Genomic DNA, 18469 nt, shown 5'->3' on the forward strand with positions numbered 1-18469 from the left:
CCCACATAGAATGCCAGAGCCTGATATTCAGGCTATTCAAATCATAGAATTTGCAAGGGTAGGTACAACATATGTTATTCAGAATTTAAAGAAAATGGCAGGCATATGAGTGTTATTCTTGTCGTAACCGTATTTATATTTTTTGCTTTGGTTTTACCCAGGCTTATGGTCTGAATTTTAAATATTAAGATAAGTCTATTTAAAAAAAATGAAGAATTAGAAATTGTAAGCAAGTACATAGAAATTAGCCTGCTTATACTAAAGGTTTGTTTTAAAGACCTGAAAAATGAATCGAGAGGTATTTTATTAATCTGGCATTGGCTTTTTTTAAAATATCTTGATTGCATCTAAAGAGGGACAACCCCTCAGTCAAAAATTTTTGAAAAAAATGAATCGAGAGGTATTTTATTAATCTGGCCTTGGCTGTTTTTAAAATATCTTGATTGCATCTCAAGAGGGACAACCCCTCAATAAAAAAATTTTGAAAAAAATGAATCGAGAGGTATTTTATTAATCTGGCCTTGGCTGTTTTTAAAATATCTTGATTGCATCTCAAGAAACAGCCTTTAATCACAAATATATACATTATTGCGCTTTTTTATATTTTGATTTAACATTATCCTACTTTATTAACCAATCTTTACAGACCTCTTTTTTCCCCTTTGCACTGTTTGGAGGATCTTACTACTTGAAAATCTTTATTTTTTAGGATGTCTTGATAATTTCACAGTTTGTGAATAGTAAAGGTGGTATTATGCCAAGAAAGGTGACAGGTTTGTGTAAACGAATGCAAAAACGAATTGATTATCTTGTACCCATGGCCCAGAGAGCAGGTTAGTTGAACTGTTACTTTTTTGAATTTTATGAACATTTAAGTAATAACCATAAGATATAGTTTGTTAGGCATAAAAGACAAAGAAACTACTGTTGACCTGTTTTTTTTTACCATGATGATTTAGAATGCCATTTATTTATTGCTGTATAAGAATCCCAATTCTTTCTTTTGGTGTAATGTTTTCTTTTCAGTCAATAATAGGCAAATCTTCCTATTTTGAGTATTTATGAACCAAGTTTAAAAGAACTGTATTAATTTTACAAAAGTGAATTTTTTTGCTATACATTAATTTCTGATGACCCTTTGGTGTGTCAGTATGTTTCCAGTCAATCATGGTGAAATCTTCCTTCGCTGCAGTTTCAAATCATTTCAAACATATTTAGATTTGATTTCTTAAAAACTAAATTAATTTTACCCAGATTTGTTTATTGTTGCATAAGAATCATCATTCGCCCCTTTCATATAAAGTTCTCTTTTCATTAAGTCATGGTTAAGTATCCTTTCGTTGTTTCTTCAACTCATTTTTGAACATCTGGGCATCAAGTTTGTTAAAGACTTCATTTATTTTACATATTCATTTGTTTTATTGCTTTGTGACTGTTCTAAGTTAGGCCCTTTTGTGTAAAGTTTTATTTACAAAAAATTTTCAAATGTATCAGAAGGTAAGAATAGGCACACCAACTATCAAAAGATGCCAACCTTTCATCCCAAAGATTACCAAGGCCTAGAAGTCAACTGTTAGTCACAAGTTCTTCCTTTGTCTTAAAATTTGATCCGAATTTTTGTTTCTAAGACGTACCACAGCACAAAAGCTGTCAATCTCTCGAAATTTTTAGAATGGTATGTCACAGGAACAAGTTTTGTTTAAAAAACGAATGTTATATACGTTGATCAGCTCATCGGGGACTTTTCATGAGTGTTGCAAAAAAAAAAAATTATCTATCTTGGTTCAACTGGATTATCTGGCCGTTGGCAAATTTTATAATGTCAATACTTTGAAAAGAGCACAGACACAGCCTGAATGTCTTGGGTAATGGGACCAGTTAACCGTCGCTCATCTTAAGCACTTCGATTTTAGTTCAATTTATTTCAACTTGAACCTGGTGCCTGCTATAACGGAGCTTTCAAGTCGGAAGCAGAAAAATGGCTTGATGGAACCAAGTGTTGGCTGCATAGCTTCAGATAGTCCCCTCAAATATAGACTCCAAAACTCCACTCTTACGCTGTAGGCTCTCGCTCAATTAATTGAGAAAACTGTCCTTTTTGGTCCCAAGTAAGAATTACACGGAACTTTCGAAAATGTTATGTTGTATTCATCAGGCCGGTCTGAAATCCACACCTTTCATAAAAACCCTTACTTTTATCAAATAATAAGCTACAATAGACTATCCCAACTTTTCGTACTATTTGGGGTAGTATTTTTGTACTATCCCAAGGAAAATAGTATCCCCGTTTAATTTTTGCTATTAAACAGGTAATTGCTTTTAAAAAGGTGGATTTTCCAATTTCTCAAGAAGGTTAGAAAGAAATTGATGTATTTAAGGGAGCTGCAGAAAATTTGATGCTTTGAGGACTACTTTTATATTTTGTTTCTATGGGATCATTTGATAGAAGAGAAGTAATTTGCTTTCTCAAGACAGGTCATATGGCTAAACTATTTGAGAGTAGATTCTCGTTAGTTCAAACCAGTTGACATGCTTATTTGGTACCATTCTGGACTGAGAAACACAGACCTAGAGCTAAAATCAGGACCGTTTCCCTTCTGAGTTGCCCATGTGTTAATTCTCTGCTGAGCTAAAATCCCAAGTTTTGTCACCAGAAAATTAAGACCTTAGTCGGTTGATATTCGAGATTCAAGACTAATAATATTACAATGAAGTCATGCTTGCAAGGCAACACGAGGATTATATGTTTAGTATATAGCTGTATTTCTCAAACCTATAGAATTTTCGGCTCCCTTATATTTTTTGAAGCTTATCGTGGTGCCCAGAATGTAAAAGCTAGATTAAATGTTGAATTAATGAAAGTAGGTACGTAGCTTTGTGAACGGATTGTATTTTGCTGTGACCTTCATTATCATATTATCAGTTCATTTTTATTAATGGCTACCGACATATTACCACTATTCTCGGCTATTTCTCTTCAGAAAAAAATCGCAATATTTTTTAGATATATGATATATATATATATATATATATATATATATATATATATATATATATATATATATATATATATATATATATATATATATGTATAATTATATATATATATATATATATATATATATATATATATATATATATATATATATATATATATATATATATACTCGAAGTTACGTGTCATTAATAAAGCAAAGTAGACTTGTAGGAAAGTGAAAATTAATTAGTTATGCTGTAGAAAAGTTTTATCGATGTATTTTCTATTACTATTTATACACACGACTTTAAAAAAAATAAAAACACGTTTTTTTTTATATAGACTCCTAAGCATCGCAAAAAAACATATTATATTCACAATATAAAAAAAAAAACCTGAAAAGGACGTGCTTGCTTATCTTGAATTAAATAATCGAATATTGGAACAAATTTTTTAGATCGCCACACGTACTTCTTTTTTGTTTTGAAGTTAAATCTGTAACGCTTTCTGGAAATTTGTGGATATTGTTTTCAAACGTTGCACCAACACTCAAGTAATCTTTGAAGGATGATTTCAGAGAAGTATATGTATGCTTCGATATAGAAGTAGAAGTATATCTATGAGTTGCCCAATCTCTTAGCGATTTAGATTCAGGGGCACTTCATCGTTGGACGGATTTGATACCCGTTTTAATAGACTAATATTCTTGGCAGGCAGATATTAATCAAAATACACTTTCAGTTGGATAAATATTGGGTAAACACTACAATAAGAAGGTCCTTCACCTTTAAACAATTATATTCAAGAAATTACAAAATTTTAGGGTAGAATATCTTAATCACCTTTAGTTATGCAGCTTTTCCAGCTGTTTGAAACTTTCTCCTTTGTTCTAATACTTCAAGATATTTGTGAAGTTTTCTCTTCATTGTTCGTTGAGTATTTTAAACTTTTCAAACAATTCACTAAAAAAGGTCAACTTTGAAAGAAACTCCTTGTTAATAAAACTTTCGGCACTGGTACGATTTCTTAATTTAGATAGACATAGGTTTCATGCCTTAACCAGAAAGGGAGTTTCTAAATGACAATCAACGATAACTACTAGAATAGTAGAATAATAAACATGAACGTTCTGAACCCATGTAATTGCACATTTGTTAAAAAAAAATCGTGCCTTTTTGGGAGAATTTAAATTGAGTTTACTGCACCGACAACGGCGTTCATTACTTCGTGCAGCTCCTTACTGAAGTGTTCTGCAGCTAGTGTTTATCTATGAATTATACAGTCCGTCCAAACGAAATTGTTTACTTTTGCCAGGATTAGAGCTTTAAAACGATTGTGCTGGCCCGCGATTGAGGGGGCTCCATCAGTTCATATTCCAACACATTTTTCTCAATCGATGTTATTATTCTTCATAAAATTGTCTACATTTTCAAATAGATCTTGACCTTCTGTCTTTCCTTTGATTTGCTTTTAAAATAAAATGTCCTCAACATAACAGCCTTCATTGACAAATCTAACATAGCAAATCAATTTTGCATCTTTGTTATTGTCAGTTGCATCGTCCAGCCAAAGCGCAGACTCTATATATTTTAATAATGAAAGCATTTGGTTACTTATTTTATCTGCCTTGTTTTAGATTCTTTGACTGATAATGCTGTTTGACATGGACAGTTTTATACTTGTTTTGCAGTGTCCTCATCAAACATAATAATTACTAAATTTACAACCGTTGACAAAATCGGATTTCTGGCCCCTAGCAATATTGTATGCTGCTTTGCAAGACGCTAAGAGGGTGTTGCTATTTACTTGAGAAAGCTTTTTGAAAGCTAATTTTTGCTCCAGACAGCTTCTTCTTAAAGAATTCTATAGGTTTTCCAACATATGCTGGATGGAGCATTTATAAATGGCGTTAAAGCTCACTGGGAAGCCTACATTCAGTAACTAAAACTTTAAAAAATTACGCACTGTGGACACACTTTATTATTAACCCCAGTATAAATCAAACTAGATTCCAAACTCGTGTCGTCGTATTTTCTGTACTTTGCATTCCTTTGTTTCCCTCCGTTGTTTGAGAACTGCGTCCCTCTTTTAGGTCACTTTCTTCAGAGTCTTGAGCACTTGAATTACTAAGAGTCATAATTGTTTTCATTTCGTACACCACACTTGAAAAAGACAACCTTCACCTAAACCTATTTGAAGAAATCCGACGACGAACATCAGCGACTGAGGACAGCCAAGACATTCACTCATAAGTAAAAACCTCACACTGAAAAAGAAATGCACAGTGAAACATCTGTCCGAGAGGGGAGTCATACTTTGCCTCACTCTGATTGGCTTGTGTAGTGAAGCAATTTCCGGTCGTCATGACAACATGTTCCTATCCTTATCTGTTTGATAATGTTACACAACAATTATCATAGGAATATTTTATAATTTAATAATCAAGTAAAAATAGCTCTTATAACAATTTATTTACCTCTTGCTCGTTGCTAGGTGTTAATTGTAGTAGAGAATGGCTTGGAAACTAAATTCATTAATCCTCTGATTAATGTTTATTTTACTTTACCAGGTGCAGCCTTTTGTACCTTGAGATAACCCATAGCCCTTGGCACCCCAGTAAAGGTTGTGTGCTGCCTCCGGGCACTGTAGCGCACACTTAGAAAAACACTGTATTATAGGGAAACATTTGAAACTTTCCGTTGTTCTGCTAAGGATGTTGTTAATGTCAGATGACACAAATCTTTGATTTAAATTAATCGGAGGAGGTATTGTTACGCTTGATGTAAATCCTATGTTTGATACTTTTATACATTTATAATTTATATTGTGCTATTAATGTCTTTTTTTTATTTTTTAGGATTGCTGATGAATTTAACGCCAGATTACTCGAAAAAAGACCCAAAAAGGAGACGAGGGTGGAAGAGATTCAATACGTACTATGATGAATCGACTATTAAATATTAGTGTTTAATTTATAAATATAACTTTTGTTATCTTTATTCTTCGCAAATAAGAGATTAGCTATTGTTAGCTTTCTTATCTTAGAAGTTTTTATTATAATTTTCTAGTTGTAGATAATCTTAAGAATGGATGGGTTATATGCAGCTATTCTTCTTGTCCTTGTTCTAAAGGTATTTAAAATTAGATATTTCAAATTTTTTTTGTTTGCTTCATTTCGACATTTTTATGCTAAAATGAGAATACCTACAAGCATAAGACGAAAAGATAAGTATGCAATTGCAAGGAGAGAAAATCTTGAATATGTAGAGGATCGCACAGAACAAAATATTAAAGTCGCAACCATTCACGTTGCTTGTTCTTCATAGATAGGTATAATGAAATAAAAAGCTTTTTTGACACTGGAAGCTTCAGCTCGAATTCAATGATGGGGAGTAAGAAGGCCGGGCAAAAGAATAATCAAAAACTTTCTGTTCCTTATTAGTTGTATCTTCAGCTAACTCTAATCTGTTATGAACCGTCCGTTATGCCAAGATTCCCAGGATTTCCAAAGAGTATACTCTCAAAACAACATGTGTACCCGAGTAAGTCCAATACTATGTGCCGTTAATCTTTCAAATTAGTTATAATACCTTGGGAAAGGTCTGAGCCCTAAGCTATCGAGTCGAAATTTCGAAAGAAGATTAGATAAGAAGAGTAGGTGGTGAAATAAACCTTTCTTTTTACTGGGGGGGGGGCATAGGTAAGTCGAAAGACATTGTGCGTATCCAGTTCATTCAAATACCAATTTTGTAGTATCTTGGGATTGAAGTGAGGGATATAGTTAAAATTTTAAGGTTATTTTAGACAAAGGAAGGAGAGAATTCTTATCTCTGATTCTGACAGCTATGGTTTTCGCACTGTAAACTCATGTGAGACATAACTAGCAAAACAAATCCAACCAGGCTGTCAAAATATTATATCTGCAGTATCTCGGGAACGAAGTTTGATGGTTTGAAGAATCAACTCAAAACTTTGACGGAGCATTGGAGGAGGGTGGGCGTCAAGTATATTTTAAATTATTACTTTGGAAGAGGAGGTCAATCAGAAGATACTATGTTTTTCCAGACCATTGAAATGCTATATCTGGAATTTCTTGATTTAGACTGAAGATGGGGTTGCTGAAGGTACTGTTGGAAAAAGATAGGGGAAAGTGCGGCAAGGGAAGCTCAAATTTAGCTTTGGGGTAATGAGAAAGGGCTAGATAATTTTTGTCTCCATATCAGGCAAAAATAACACTGCACTGTAAGGTACTGTGGGACCTCACGCACGGCATTGTATTCATGCACGGAAAAGAAGAGAAAAATAATCAAAGGATACTCTGCGTGGCCAGGCTGCAAATATCTTATATTGATGTGTACTGCAATTTCACTTAATTAATCTTTTTGCACCACAAGCTTTCTTGCAACATACAATTTATGCCCGGCTGAGTAGCAAGATAGATTAAAAGGCAATATTTACTGCCCGATTGTCAAAATGGCGTATATACAATATTTTGGGAACGACTCAAATGATCATTAAGTTAAAACTTCCAGGGGCTGTTGAAAGGGGGGAGGGGTGATCTGACGCTGAGCTATTACTTGGGGGAGAGGTTAGAGTTTAACATAAAAACATTAAATGCATCTATGTTATCAACTACAGTATCCCTTGAATGGAAGTTAGCGGCTTAAGGGATCCATTTACAACTTCAAAGGTGTATTTTAAGGGGGGAGGTCAATAATTTTTTAAATTTGGACTTAAAGGGTAGCAAGGGGGATTTGTCAAGGCTAATCAGTTTTGACAAGGAAATTGACAATTGTTCTTACTGTAAAAATTCAGGTTTTTATAGCGATCCGCTTTAAAATTTTGAGATATTTTGATAAGAATCCAGAACTAAAAGAGTCAATCAGAAAAAAGGAGTTTGATTGGCTCTTGACTTCCTAGTTTTATTTTTAAACAACGACATAATTCTCTTTTTTTAAAGAATGAGCTTAAAATGCATCTATTTATACAAAAAAAGTTACCAAAACTATGCATAATTCAATAAGATTTTTAATAAAAAAAAACAAAACAGTCAGTCAATAATCGACAATGTTCAGGCTGTTACAGGATATGGGTCAGGATTGCTTGAGTTGTTCTATCATACTGCTACTACAAAGATTTTATCCAATAATTTAAATGCCAAGCCAAAATCTTTATTCTTATGTAGAAAAAACAGAGAAAAATAACTACAAATACTCCTTTCAAAACTAATAAAATATAAATGTCAATCCATAACAAGCAGAAATTAATCAGAGAAAAAAAAAATTTTTCAAAGAAAAGTAATGATCTATATTAAATCAAACACGAGGAGGAATAAAACGATATAATTATTCAAACAGAAGATGATCAAAAATCACTATCAATGAAATGATGGGAGCCGCAAGGAATTTAGATTGCAACGAAAATCATATCTATTTTGAAACGAACAGACATTAGCACAATCATGAGTAGGGCTCGCGCCCTCTAAAGATATATATTAATAAAAGACGGATGCCTGTTGGTAATTTTGATACTCAGGAAGTAAATGTAGATAAAATGATAGTGCCTGTATGTGTACAAAGTATACTTGCTTTAGTTGTATGTTATAATATGTATAGTACCCGGAAACCAAGCTTTGCTCGTCCCTGGCACTCGACATGCGGGAGGCTTGTATATATGTGATGCTCAAATTACGGATTATTATATTTATTGCTTTATTTGTTGGTTTATAATCATAAGTTAAGGAATGAGCAATTTCAGTTGAATTAAGAAATTGTGGTTTCAATTCAATTCCTTCTTCTCGTTTATCGAATTTTACACTTTATTGAATTTTTGTATTCTCCTAAACAGGGCCAGATCCAGGATTTTTTTTCGGTTTGGGTTTTACTAAAGTAATTTTCTTTGTGGGGGGGGGGATACAAAAAAAACTTAAAAAACTTGTTTATATTCATCAAAGTTTTTTTATATTCATTTTGTTGTGTTTTTACGAGTTGGAAAAATATTTCGGGGGGGGGGGGGTTCAAACCCCTACCCCCTGGATACAGCCTCGATCCTAAGATTTTCTGGGATTCAACCTGCTGCTTCTCTAAAAACTTAAGATTTCGCTTTTTATCATTACGTTTGCGATTCATTGTGATGTTTGCTGTCACATTTCTTCAAACCGCATATTTGGTTGCGCTTCATTTTTGTTCACCATTACTTTAGACATTTTCTTCCCTGCCTTTTGCTTGAGCTGATCGAATTTGTTCATTAATATTTATAGTTTTGCACAACATTGTAATTTTATTAGTATTCTAATCACAGTTTTCGAAAATAGCGACGAAGATCACACTTACTTTCCATAATAAACAAATACAAAATAGAAACAATAGGGAAAAAATTTTCAAGACAGTGGAAATCAGTTCAGTGTATATTTTATTGCATACTAGATATTTATTGGGATTAATGGATATTTTATCCATAAGATAATTAACCGTAGACTCAAAAGACAATCCCGTAAAATCAAAGAAGAGATCTCATAATGTGAGGTTAGTGATAAGCCCTCAAATATTATCTATCTTCTGTATATCCCAAAAGCACAATAAAATAAAAAAATATTTGCACAAAAATAATCTGTATGTAGTTTTTACTAATAATTTTATAATCATTATTTTCTTAAACTCCGGTAAAGATAAAACCCCAGTTACTCGCCAAAGAGGGGTCTATCAAATACCTTGCGACTGTGGAAATTACTATGTTTGTAGGACCCATCAGAATCTTAAAAAACGACTAAACCAGCATAAAAAAGATATAGACAAGGTATTAATTTCAAATAGTTCTAATTACTCCTTTAATTCTGTTTTAGGTTGGCGTATATTTAATAATCCCTCACACACGATACCTTTTGAAAAATCTTCACTCATCAGTAATGATTTGAGGACAAAACAGGTGGCTCGGGAATCAATTGAAATTAGTCTCAAAATAAATAATAATATTTCTTTGAATAGGGACTTGGGGAGTACTGACTAAATTCTTTATACTCAATCTTAATTAAAAATGATCTACTAAATGATCTTTTACTAAACCAATTTATGATAGTATTGAGCCAGTTACAAAAAGACTTTTGAGGCAAGCTGCCAAAAATGCAAGGTTAGCCTTGAAAACTTGCATTTAATCATTTTGTTCGGTTTTGTTTGAATGAATTTATCATCTCACTTCATTCTATTTATCAGTCGTGGTTGAATTTCGTTGAAGTAAGGATGCTAGGGCTGTTTTTAAACTGTTCGCACATTTTAATGTAAGTTTATATATATATATTTTTCTTTCTCGTATTGTGCTGAAGACGGCCCATGGACCTAGGGCCAGAATATCCACTGAATTGATTTCCACTTTCTTGAAAAGATTTTCCCTATTGTTTTTACTTTGTTTGTTGATCACAGTTTTCATTGTGCAGCATTTTTGATTGTGATTCAATGTGATTGTCGCTGTTACTTGTTCCATGCCATGTCCTTTAGCTGTTTGAGTCATCCATCATCTTGTGTAATTTTGCATGAATTTGGTTTCTATTGGATTAATCATGTTCGTTGTCAAAAGACTTCAAACAGTAGATTTTGTTGTGGGTCATTTCCATTTGGGATTCATGTCGGTTCCCGCTTTTGCGTGTCCTCTAGCTGCAGAACCATTTTTGTTTGTAATTCGTTGTTGAAGCTTTCATAACCACATATTTTGCTGCATATTATTTTGGCTTAGGATTGTCTTTATTGTTGTTGCTTTTCATGTAGCCGTATATTTCGTTGCGTGTTCTTTTTGGTTACGATTTGATGTGATCCTTGCTGTCACTGGTTTTGTAATCACAGATTTTGCGGTCTATCATTTACATTTATGTTTTGTTGTGATACTTGGTGTCGAATGTTTTCTAGCAGCATATCCCACCGTGTTTCCTTTTGATAACCTTTAAATCAGATGTTTTTACCACGCCTTTTGTTTTCAGCATTCAGCGACACTGCTATTTCGATTTATCTTCTATGCAGAAGTGTTGGTGTACAACATTTTCGTTTGCCATTCAATATTATTCTAGCTGTCGTTTAACCAATGCCTTTTGTTTTGGCTGTTTGGCGTCATTCATCATCTTGCATGATTTCACATGCGTCATGAACACTAAAAACGGGCTCCTATAATAATTCAAATCCAAAACGGATTGAAATCAAATTAAAAAATAAATGAAGCTAAAAACCGAACAGACATTATAATAAATGATCGTATCAGACATAAAGATGACAGATACTTAAATAGATAAATAAATAAATCTTAAAACCCGTAATATTAAATTGAATAATCTAATCAAACTCAAAACAAATAAAATTACTTCAAACAGAAGCGTAATTACTACCCCATTCCCCTCCTCTAATCGCAAATTTCTAAGGCCGTTATATTATTTGTGCTTTTTTGAACAAACTGTACTGTACACATTTTTACTATATTTGTAATTTTAAAAAACGAACATAAAAAAATCTTGAATTCCTCAGTTTCAAAGAATTCTTATCATTGTATATTAAATATCTCGTTTATTTTGATTAGTTTTATCAAGTCATCTTGATTATTATATATTTTTCTTTTATTTCTCACCGATGTTTTGAAAAAAGAAGCATGGGTTTCACAGTGTGGGTTTGTACAACAAGGAAAATCACTTTTTTTTACGAGAATCACCATTAATATCCGTTTCCCCCTATGCAGTAGTCTTTTCATCCTACTACCACAAGTATGGCCGAGTGGGTTGGTGCGCTGGATTCGGGATCCCTTGTCTGAGAGGACGCGGGTTCGAATCCCGGTGTACCCAATTCTTCAGTTTGGGACGGGGGTCAGTGGCGTGACTCTGTAAGCTTAACCAGAGTCGACCCAGCTCTAAATGGGTACCTGGAGAAATCTGGGGAAGGTAAACAGGAAGGGTGTGCAAAAGCACAGGATGGCTGGCTCCAAACCCCCCATTGCACTTCCTGGCTGAAGGGCCGAGAAACGGAGATCAGCACCGCCGGTACGGGCTGTAAAGTCTAATGCCGTATCCTTTACCTTTACCACAAGTATTAGCAGTACTACTACTGCCACTGCTATCATTTCTGCTATTACTAAGGGTAATGCTATTAATATGGAACTTTTAGTGACTGTTGAAGAGCACATTGGGCTAAATCTAAGCCACAGTACACATATCTTGGCAGTAGGATCAAAATAAAAAATATCAATTACCAAGGGTCTTGGTGCGCATAAAAGCTCCTCCCATTTGCTTGGCTAAGCGCTTCACTGTGCATTTCTCAGTAGCTCGAGTAACTTTGAAAAAGGGTGCAGACCAGTATTATTCATGATTGCAAAAACAGAAACAAAGGGGGTGAGTCAGCTGATTGATTCGCTACTGTCCCGTCTCACCAGTATGGCTTATGATTTGACTGAGTGGTGAATCCAGGATTTCTAAAAGAGGGGGTTCAAATTAGATTATAGCAAATATGAAAATTTCCAGTGCTAACTTCTGATCAACGCTGGAGAAGGGAAATAGCTGGAATATTATAAATAGTCGGAGTGGGATTGGCAAAGTGGCGGGACTATTTGAAATTCACTACAAATGTTTTATCACAAGGGGCCAACCGAACAGTTTTAGCACGAATTGTTTATCAGGTTTCACAGTAATATGTGGTTTTAGATTGTAAAATGGTGCCCCCTTGCGCGGTACAGGACTGAACCTGAAGAGACAATCTCAGAACAGTGTAGCGTGATCTAACTTATAAATAATTTTTGTCATTACTACTGAGTGACTCGAACTTCAATCTTCCATCTCTGTAAGAGAGCCCAATAACCACCGTGCTGTTCGTTCGCGTCATTGAGCGTCAAAACGTTTTTCTTCTTGGTAAGGAAAAACATTCCCTTGAATTTTTCTTCTTTTATACTCTTTTTCGGGCCATAAGAATGCCCTTCGAAATTTGATGTAGAACCTTTGTTTTTCTTCTAACAACTTGTGGACAACTATCTATAAACTATCCAACAACTATCCAAGAAAGTAACGAACGTCTCTCAAGAACTCTTTGTTGTGAAATTCCTAGTGAGTTTTCAGAAAATTGAAGGACATCAACAGAATTATATGTGTATTATAAGAAGAATATTAAGTAATGCTTGTTGTTATTATTGTTGTAAATATTCTGCCATGAATTTGCAAATTACTTACAACTTCTAATGAGAAAACGTTTTCTTTAATGGCTCATTAAGCTAACTCTTACGATTCTTTTCAATACCTTTCCAGTTTCAGGTTACGTGCAAGTTTGATATACTACTTGGAATGTTTCAGAATAGTGTTTAGATTATTTAAAGTCATTTAATCATTCTAGTTACCAAGTTTATTGTCAGTTGCTAATAAACATTGTTTTGTCCAGGGTATATTTGGAGCCAAAAGGAGGACAGGGGGTATGGCACCTCACTAGATGTACCAATGGTCTTGCTTGCATAATTTGCTGCACGATAAATTATTGAGCTTTAATATGAGATAGCAAAATATTTTTGCAGATGCCAAAACAAATGATTTTTGTCTTTTCCAAAAAGAAAAAAGATTTTCTTTTTTGAGAAAGGGAGGGGGTTGAGTTTTTTTATATTTTTTATTTCGATTTTTTTTTGATTGGAGTGAGATTGTTGTTTTACTGTTTTTTGGATGTTTTCTGGTCTTACGAGGAAACCACAATCGTACCACTTTTTAAGAAACTCTATAGTAGCTGTCCTGAAAGTTTCAACTTAATACGTCTTTTATATTTAGTCTTTCTCGAGTTATTGCTGATATGTCTTATTGGCAACCATACACACAGTGCCTTCTTATTTAGTCTTAAAGCATAATAGGCAAATTGCATACCTGTAGGGGTTGACGTACCCAATATCCTAAGAGACATATCTACTGAACCCTCCTACTATGCTGAACGAAATGGCTGTCTCAACATTTCGATTGGGTGTGTCTGGAAAATGAATGGGCTTGGGAGGAGGGCTGCTTGCTCTCCTCCCACTTTTGAATCTTGAAAAGTGCAGTAAAACTTTTAATCAAATTAGCTCCTTTAAAAGTGTCAATGATATTGCTAGCTACTATAGAGCGGTGTTGCCTATGAAGCTACTTATAAGCCCTTTTGCTAACCTGTTTGCGCCAAGTTTTATCGTTTAATTGAAACTCCTACAAAAATTCCCTAAGAAGTTTAAATTAATACCATTAGTGTCATTTATTATAGTAACTATAGTGGTAGTTAACAGTATACACGTAGTGCCTTCTAGCTGGTTTAAAATTCACCCCGACATACCCTTAGAGGTCTAACGTAATAATGGAATTCGTTCTTGAAATATTGCAATGTCACCTTTTTGAAACCTAGTAGCAATAGCTGTTGTAACAGCAGTAGCATTGATGGCAGTATACGCATAGAGCCATTAGTTTTTTCAACATCCCCTTCAAAAGATACTGAAAGTTTCAACTTAATATCATCAACCATTCTTGAAGCATTGTTGATACGTCCTTTTGACAATCTGTGTGGGCATAGTGTCTTTCGATTTAGTTCAATACCGACTGAATATTTCTCAGTTTTCCCCTTAATATCTTTAGCTTTAGTTGCAGTAGCAGTAGTAACATCAGCAAAAGTAGTAACAGGAGTAATAGGAGAATTAATAGTGGCATCCTTTGCTTTAGTAGCAGTTGTAGAAGTAGTAATAATTGTAGCAGTACAATTAGAAGTAGGAGTATAAGTAGAAGCAGTACATTAGGAGGCAAATAGTGTCTTTTGGTTACTGTTTTTAAAATATTGCTTATAAGCTTTTCTAACAACCCGCATAAAGACGGCTTGTTGTGATTCAGTTCACCTCCAACCGGTTGAAACTTTAAATCAATACTCCCCCCTCCTTCTCACTCTACTTTTAACTTAGAGTCTTATTATTTATTTTTCAATTGCCTACTTTGTAATGCTTGCTAGATAGACTTTTGTTTAATTTTATTTTTCCCTTTTTTAACTTTACGAGTTTTTATCGATTAACTTTTAATTGATTGCAATTCTATAATTTTGTACTGACAATAAAAGGGCGAATTTGGCCCTTTTGGGCTTTTGATAGCCGCTTTTTAAAAAATAAAATCTTATCCTATCTTATGGGAGCAGTTGAACATTCCTCTCATCAAGTCCCAGAAGTTTCAACTTCATACAATTAGCTGTTACTATGACATTGCTGATATATCCTTTTCATAACCTTCATCTTCTTATACTTCTTGAAAGTTTCATCTTAATGTTCTTAGCCTTACAAGTAGTTGTAATAGAAGTAGTATTATTATTACTTTTGTTATTATTATTAATAGTAGTAGTAGTAATAATAATATTATTAAATGTACTATTGGTAGTGGCATTAAAAGTAGCGTGCATAATTTGCCTTTTGGTCGATTGATCTTCCCCTTCAAGTACTTTCTGAAAGTTCCAATTTAACTCCCAAATCCGTTCTTAAAATACGCTATTTTGACAGTATGCATGGGCATAGCGTCTTGCCCATGTTGTATTTGTAGTAGTAGGGTGCAAATACTGCCTTTTAGTCAAGTAATCATTTGCTTTATAAAAAGTTGGAACATCAGTCTCAGTCGCGTCAAGAATTTTCAATAGGGTAATTATTTTGCTGAAATGGGTAACCAGTGCATTATTTCCCTTGCGAATAGGGCAGTCTTTACGACCCAAACATAGCTGCTACAATAAAGTTTTTGCCACCTTGACTGAAATAATGTCAAACAATTCCACTCCATGCCTTTTAATCACAACATCCTCTGCGGCAATTAGCAAATTGCTCTGTACAAAATTCAGTACTGATGAATAAACAAGGACAGGATTATTGTCGCTACTGTTAACAGGCATCACGCCTGAAACACGCCAATTTTATATACCAACAACAGAGGGAAGTGCAGGTCTCAGCTACCTATTCCCTGTAGTTTAAAGGAGTTACCACTCCCGGCAGGTACTACGGCCCTCTTGACAGAAACCTCCCCTCTTCTGCTTTCTATTCGGTAAAATAAACGATTCAAATAATTCAACAATAATAACTCAAGATTCCTTTTCAATAGTTCTTAATGCACAAATAGTTCTTTTGATAATCCTCTTATGTAGGTCAGGGTTACACGTCACTATTATCCTTAGCCAATTACTGGGAAACCTTGAATTATAATGAACTAGTTTTCATTAGATAATTGCTTATTGCCGAGTGCTGAAATAATTCACAATTCTTGTATATCTTTTAATTTCTAATTAAATGAGCCTCTCGTACTATGTTTTACTTGCTGTATTTCAAAGGGCACTAGAATAAGATTGCTAATTTTGATGCAATTTATCCCTTAATTCATTTTATGTTTTGGTTTCTAAGAATACCAGAGTTAGTAAACTGTTATGACTTGTTTAGATATCCCTGGGTTCCGAGGTTAGTGAATTGCTATTTGAGTTTTGATTCAAAAGAGCATTTTTTGAGCCCACGGGTTAGCCAAGAATATTGTCAAACTTTCTTCAGTTTTAACCTAATTTTTATATTTTAGGGAAGTTTAATCAACAGCTTTCAAAACCAAACTTGGGATCAAATCAGATTTCGCAGACCTGGTGATGAACTAAGTCTAAATAAAACCAAAGACGATAAACGAGAGAAAATTTTGCCATCAGCGCGGAAGAGCTTCTCTGGTAAGTTTATCTGTCAACATTGCAATTAGGTAAGTTACATTAAGTACTAGAATCAGTGACTAGACTTGACAAAGTGCAGCCAATCTGTGATTTTTCGGTAAAATAACCTTTTTTAGTTTTTTTTTCTACTGTGTGTTGACCCCATCTATTGTTCTACGCACGATTCTGGAGGAATCAAAGAAAAATGGTGACAACTCTTGTACATACTTTTCGTGGACTTCAAGAAAGCCTTTCATCCATTAGATTGTCAAACCCTACGGAGAATTTTATGTTTCTACGGCATTTCTAAGAAGTCTGTCTAAAAGTTTCCATTAACGAGGAGATGGGATGCTGTATTAAAACCTCTTATGGCTACACTTACAGGAGCCAACAAGGCAAAGCTTCAGGAAATCCTTAAAAAAATTAAACGAAGACTGCCGAACATTTCAGATTACAAATCAACGCTCCAAAGACTTAATTATTTTCAATTAGTAATTTACGCATGGAAAAACAGCTAGGAGAGAAAGACATAGAACAGGTGACAGACTTTAAGTACTTATAGAAGGCTTAAAGCTAGTGGTTGAACAAGAAAAAAAGCCGTACCACCTTTGAAAGTAACTGTCTTCACCGGATCCCAAGGATCAGCTGGAAAAAGTATACGAGCAAGGGCAAGATCTGTACTCAGATATATCGACAAGACATCACCTCTGCTGTGAAGCAACAAAGATGGTGATATCTGGCACATATACTGAAATCAAGAAATATAGACTTGCTCTATATTGTAAATTGCATCCTACGAGCCGAGCTAAGAGCAAACTTTTACAAAATTACCTCAATGGACATTCAAAAGTGCCAAACCAATTAGTCAGCCTTCATCGATTCGGCTGCGGAGCACTGCTGTCTTTGGAAAAAGATAGGAAGCTACTTTTAGTCATTTGGCCCGCCATAGTTGAAACAGAGTCTTCATAGTGGACTTCGAGCTCACTACATCTGAGTTATATAACTTATCAGTTCTTTAACATCGTCAATAGGTTCTTTTGCGACAAAAGATGGCATGATTCCACTGAAGCCTTTAAAAATAACTTTGTTGCTTTGTAGATCGATATTCAGGCAATTGTTTAAGTTGGTCCACGAAGGGGATAAAAAGTGAAATTCAATAGTAAAACTTTATGTGCTTTTCTGCCGGGATATCATGCGAAATGTTGAGAATATTTCTCTTTCGTGGCATGGCAATGGTGACTTCCAGTTCTCGGAATTTGCACGTGACTTCCGAAAATAGCTAACTGAACTTTTCCGCCTTATTTTGTACATCTTGAAACATTTCTGTCACACTTTCAACGCCCTGAGTGCTCATAGCCATATCGATGTTTTCTGACTGCAGCAGCTTAGACAGATTCCAGTGAGGTGTTTAAGAACAACTTTGTTGTTTGAGGATTGGAATTCGAGCGATTGTATGAGTGGGTCCACGAATGGGATGAAACGGGAAACTTAACAGCAAAATCTATGGGCTTTTCTACCAGGATATCATGTGGAATGTTCACGACATTTCTCTTTCGTAGCATGGCAATGGTGATTTCCAGTTCTTGGCATATGCAAGTGACTTCTGAAAACAGCTGACCGAACTTCTCAGCCTTATTTCGTGTATCTTGAAAAATTTCTATCCCACTTTCAATGCATGGAGTGCACATAGCCACATCGATATTTTTGACTGCAGCAGCTTAGACAAATTTGGTATGTACTCAAGAAAAAAATCCATCGCAATAAGGATCACTATATAATCCCAGCTCAGGATGCTATTGAGCAGACCCATGGCTTTTGACGACGCCACGGAGTCCCAATTTGT

At 34.5% G+C, this 18469-nt stretch overlaps 2 protein-coding genes across 3 annotated transcripts in view; both read left to right on the forward strand.

Moving 5' to 3' along the window:
* Positions 1-18469, forward strand: part of LOC136032275 (large ribosomal subunit protein mL66-like) — a 414576-nt gene that overhangs the window by 20407 nt on the left and 375700 nt on the right. Inside the window, exons 3-4 of one of the 2 annotated variants that reach the window (XM_065712544.1) lie at positions 710-833; positions 5835-5969. In XM_065712544.1, coding sequence (XP_065568616.1) covers positions 710-833; positions 5835-5941 — 231 coding nt within the window. In that variant the 3' untranslated portion in view covers positions 5942-5969. Of the gene's footprint in view, positions 1-709; positions 834-5834; positions 6017-18469 lie in introns of those variants that run through there. The other variant, XM_065712537.1, reaches the window with a different exon arrangement.
* Positions 6009-18469, forward strand: part of LOC136032256 (brachyurin-like) — a 29045-nt gene continuing 16584 nt past the window's right edge. The window contains exons 1-2 of the mRNA XM_065712503.1: positions 6009-6108; positions 16509-16647. Coding sequence (XP_065568575.1) covers positions 6064-6108; positions 16509-16647 — 184 coding nt within the window. The 5' untranslated portion in view covers positions 6009-6063. The remainder of the gene's footprint in view (positions 6109-16508; positions 16648-18469) is intronic.

This window comes from Artemia franciscana, chromosome 1, assembly GCF_032884065.1.
Source record: "Artemia franciscana chromosome 1, ASM3288406v1, whole genome shotgun sequence".
Classification (NCBI taxonomy): domain Eukaryota; kingdom Metazoa; phylum Arthropoda; class Branchiopoda; order Anostraca; family Artemiidae; genus Artemia; species Artemia franciscana.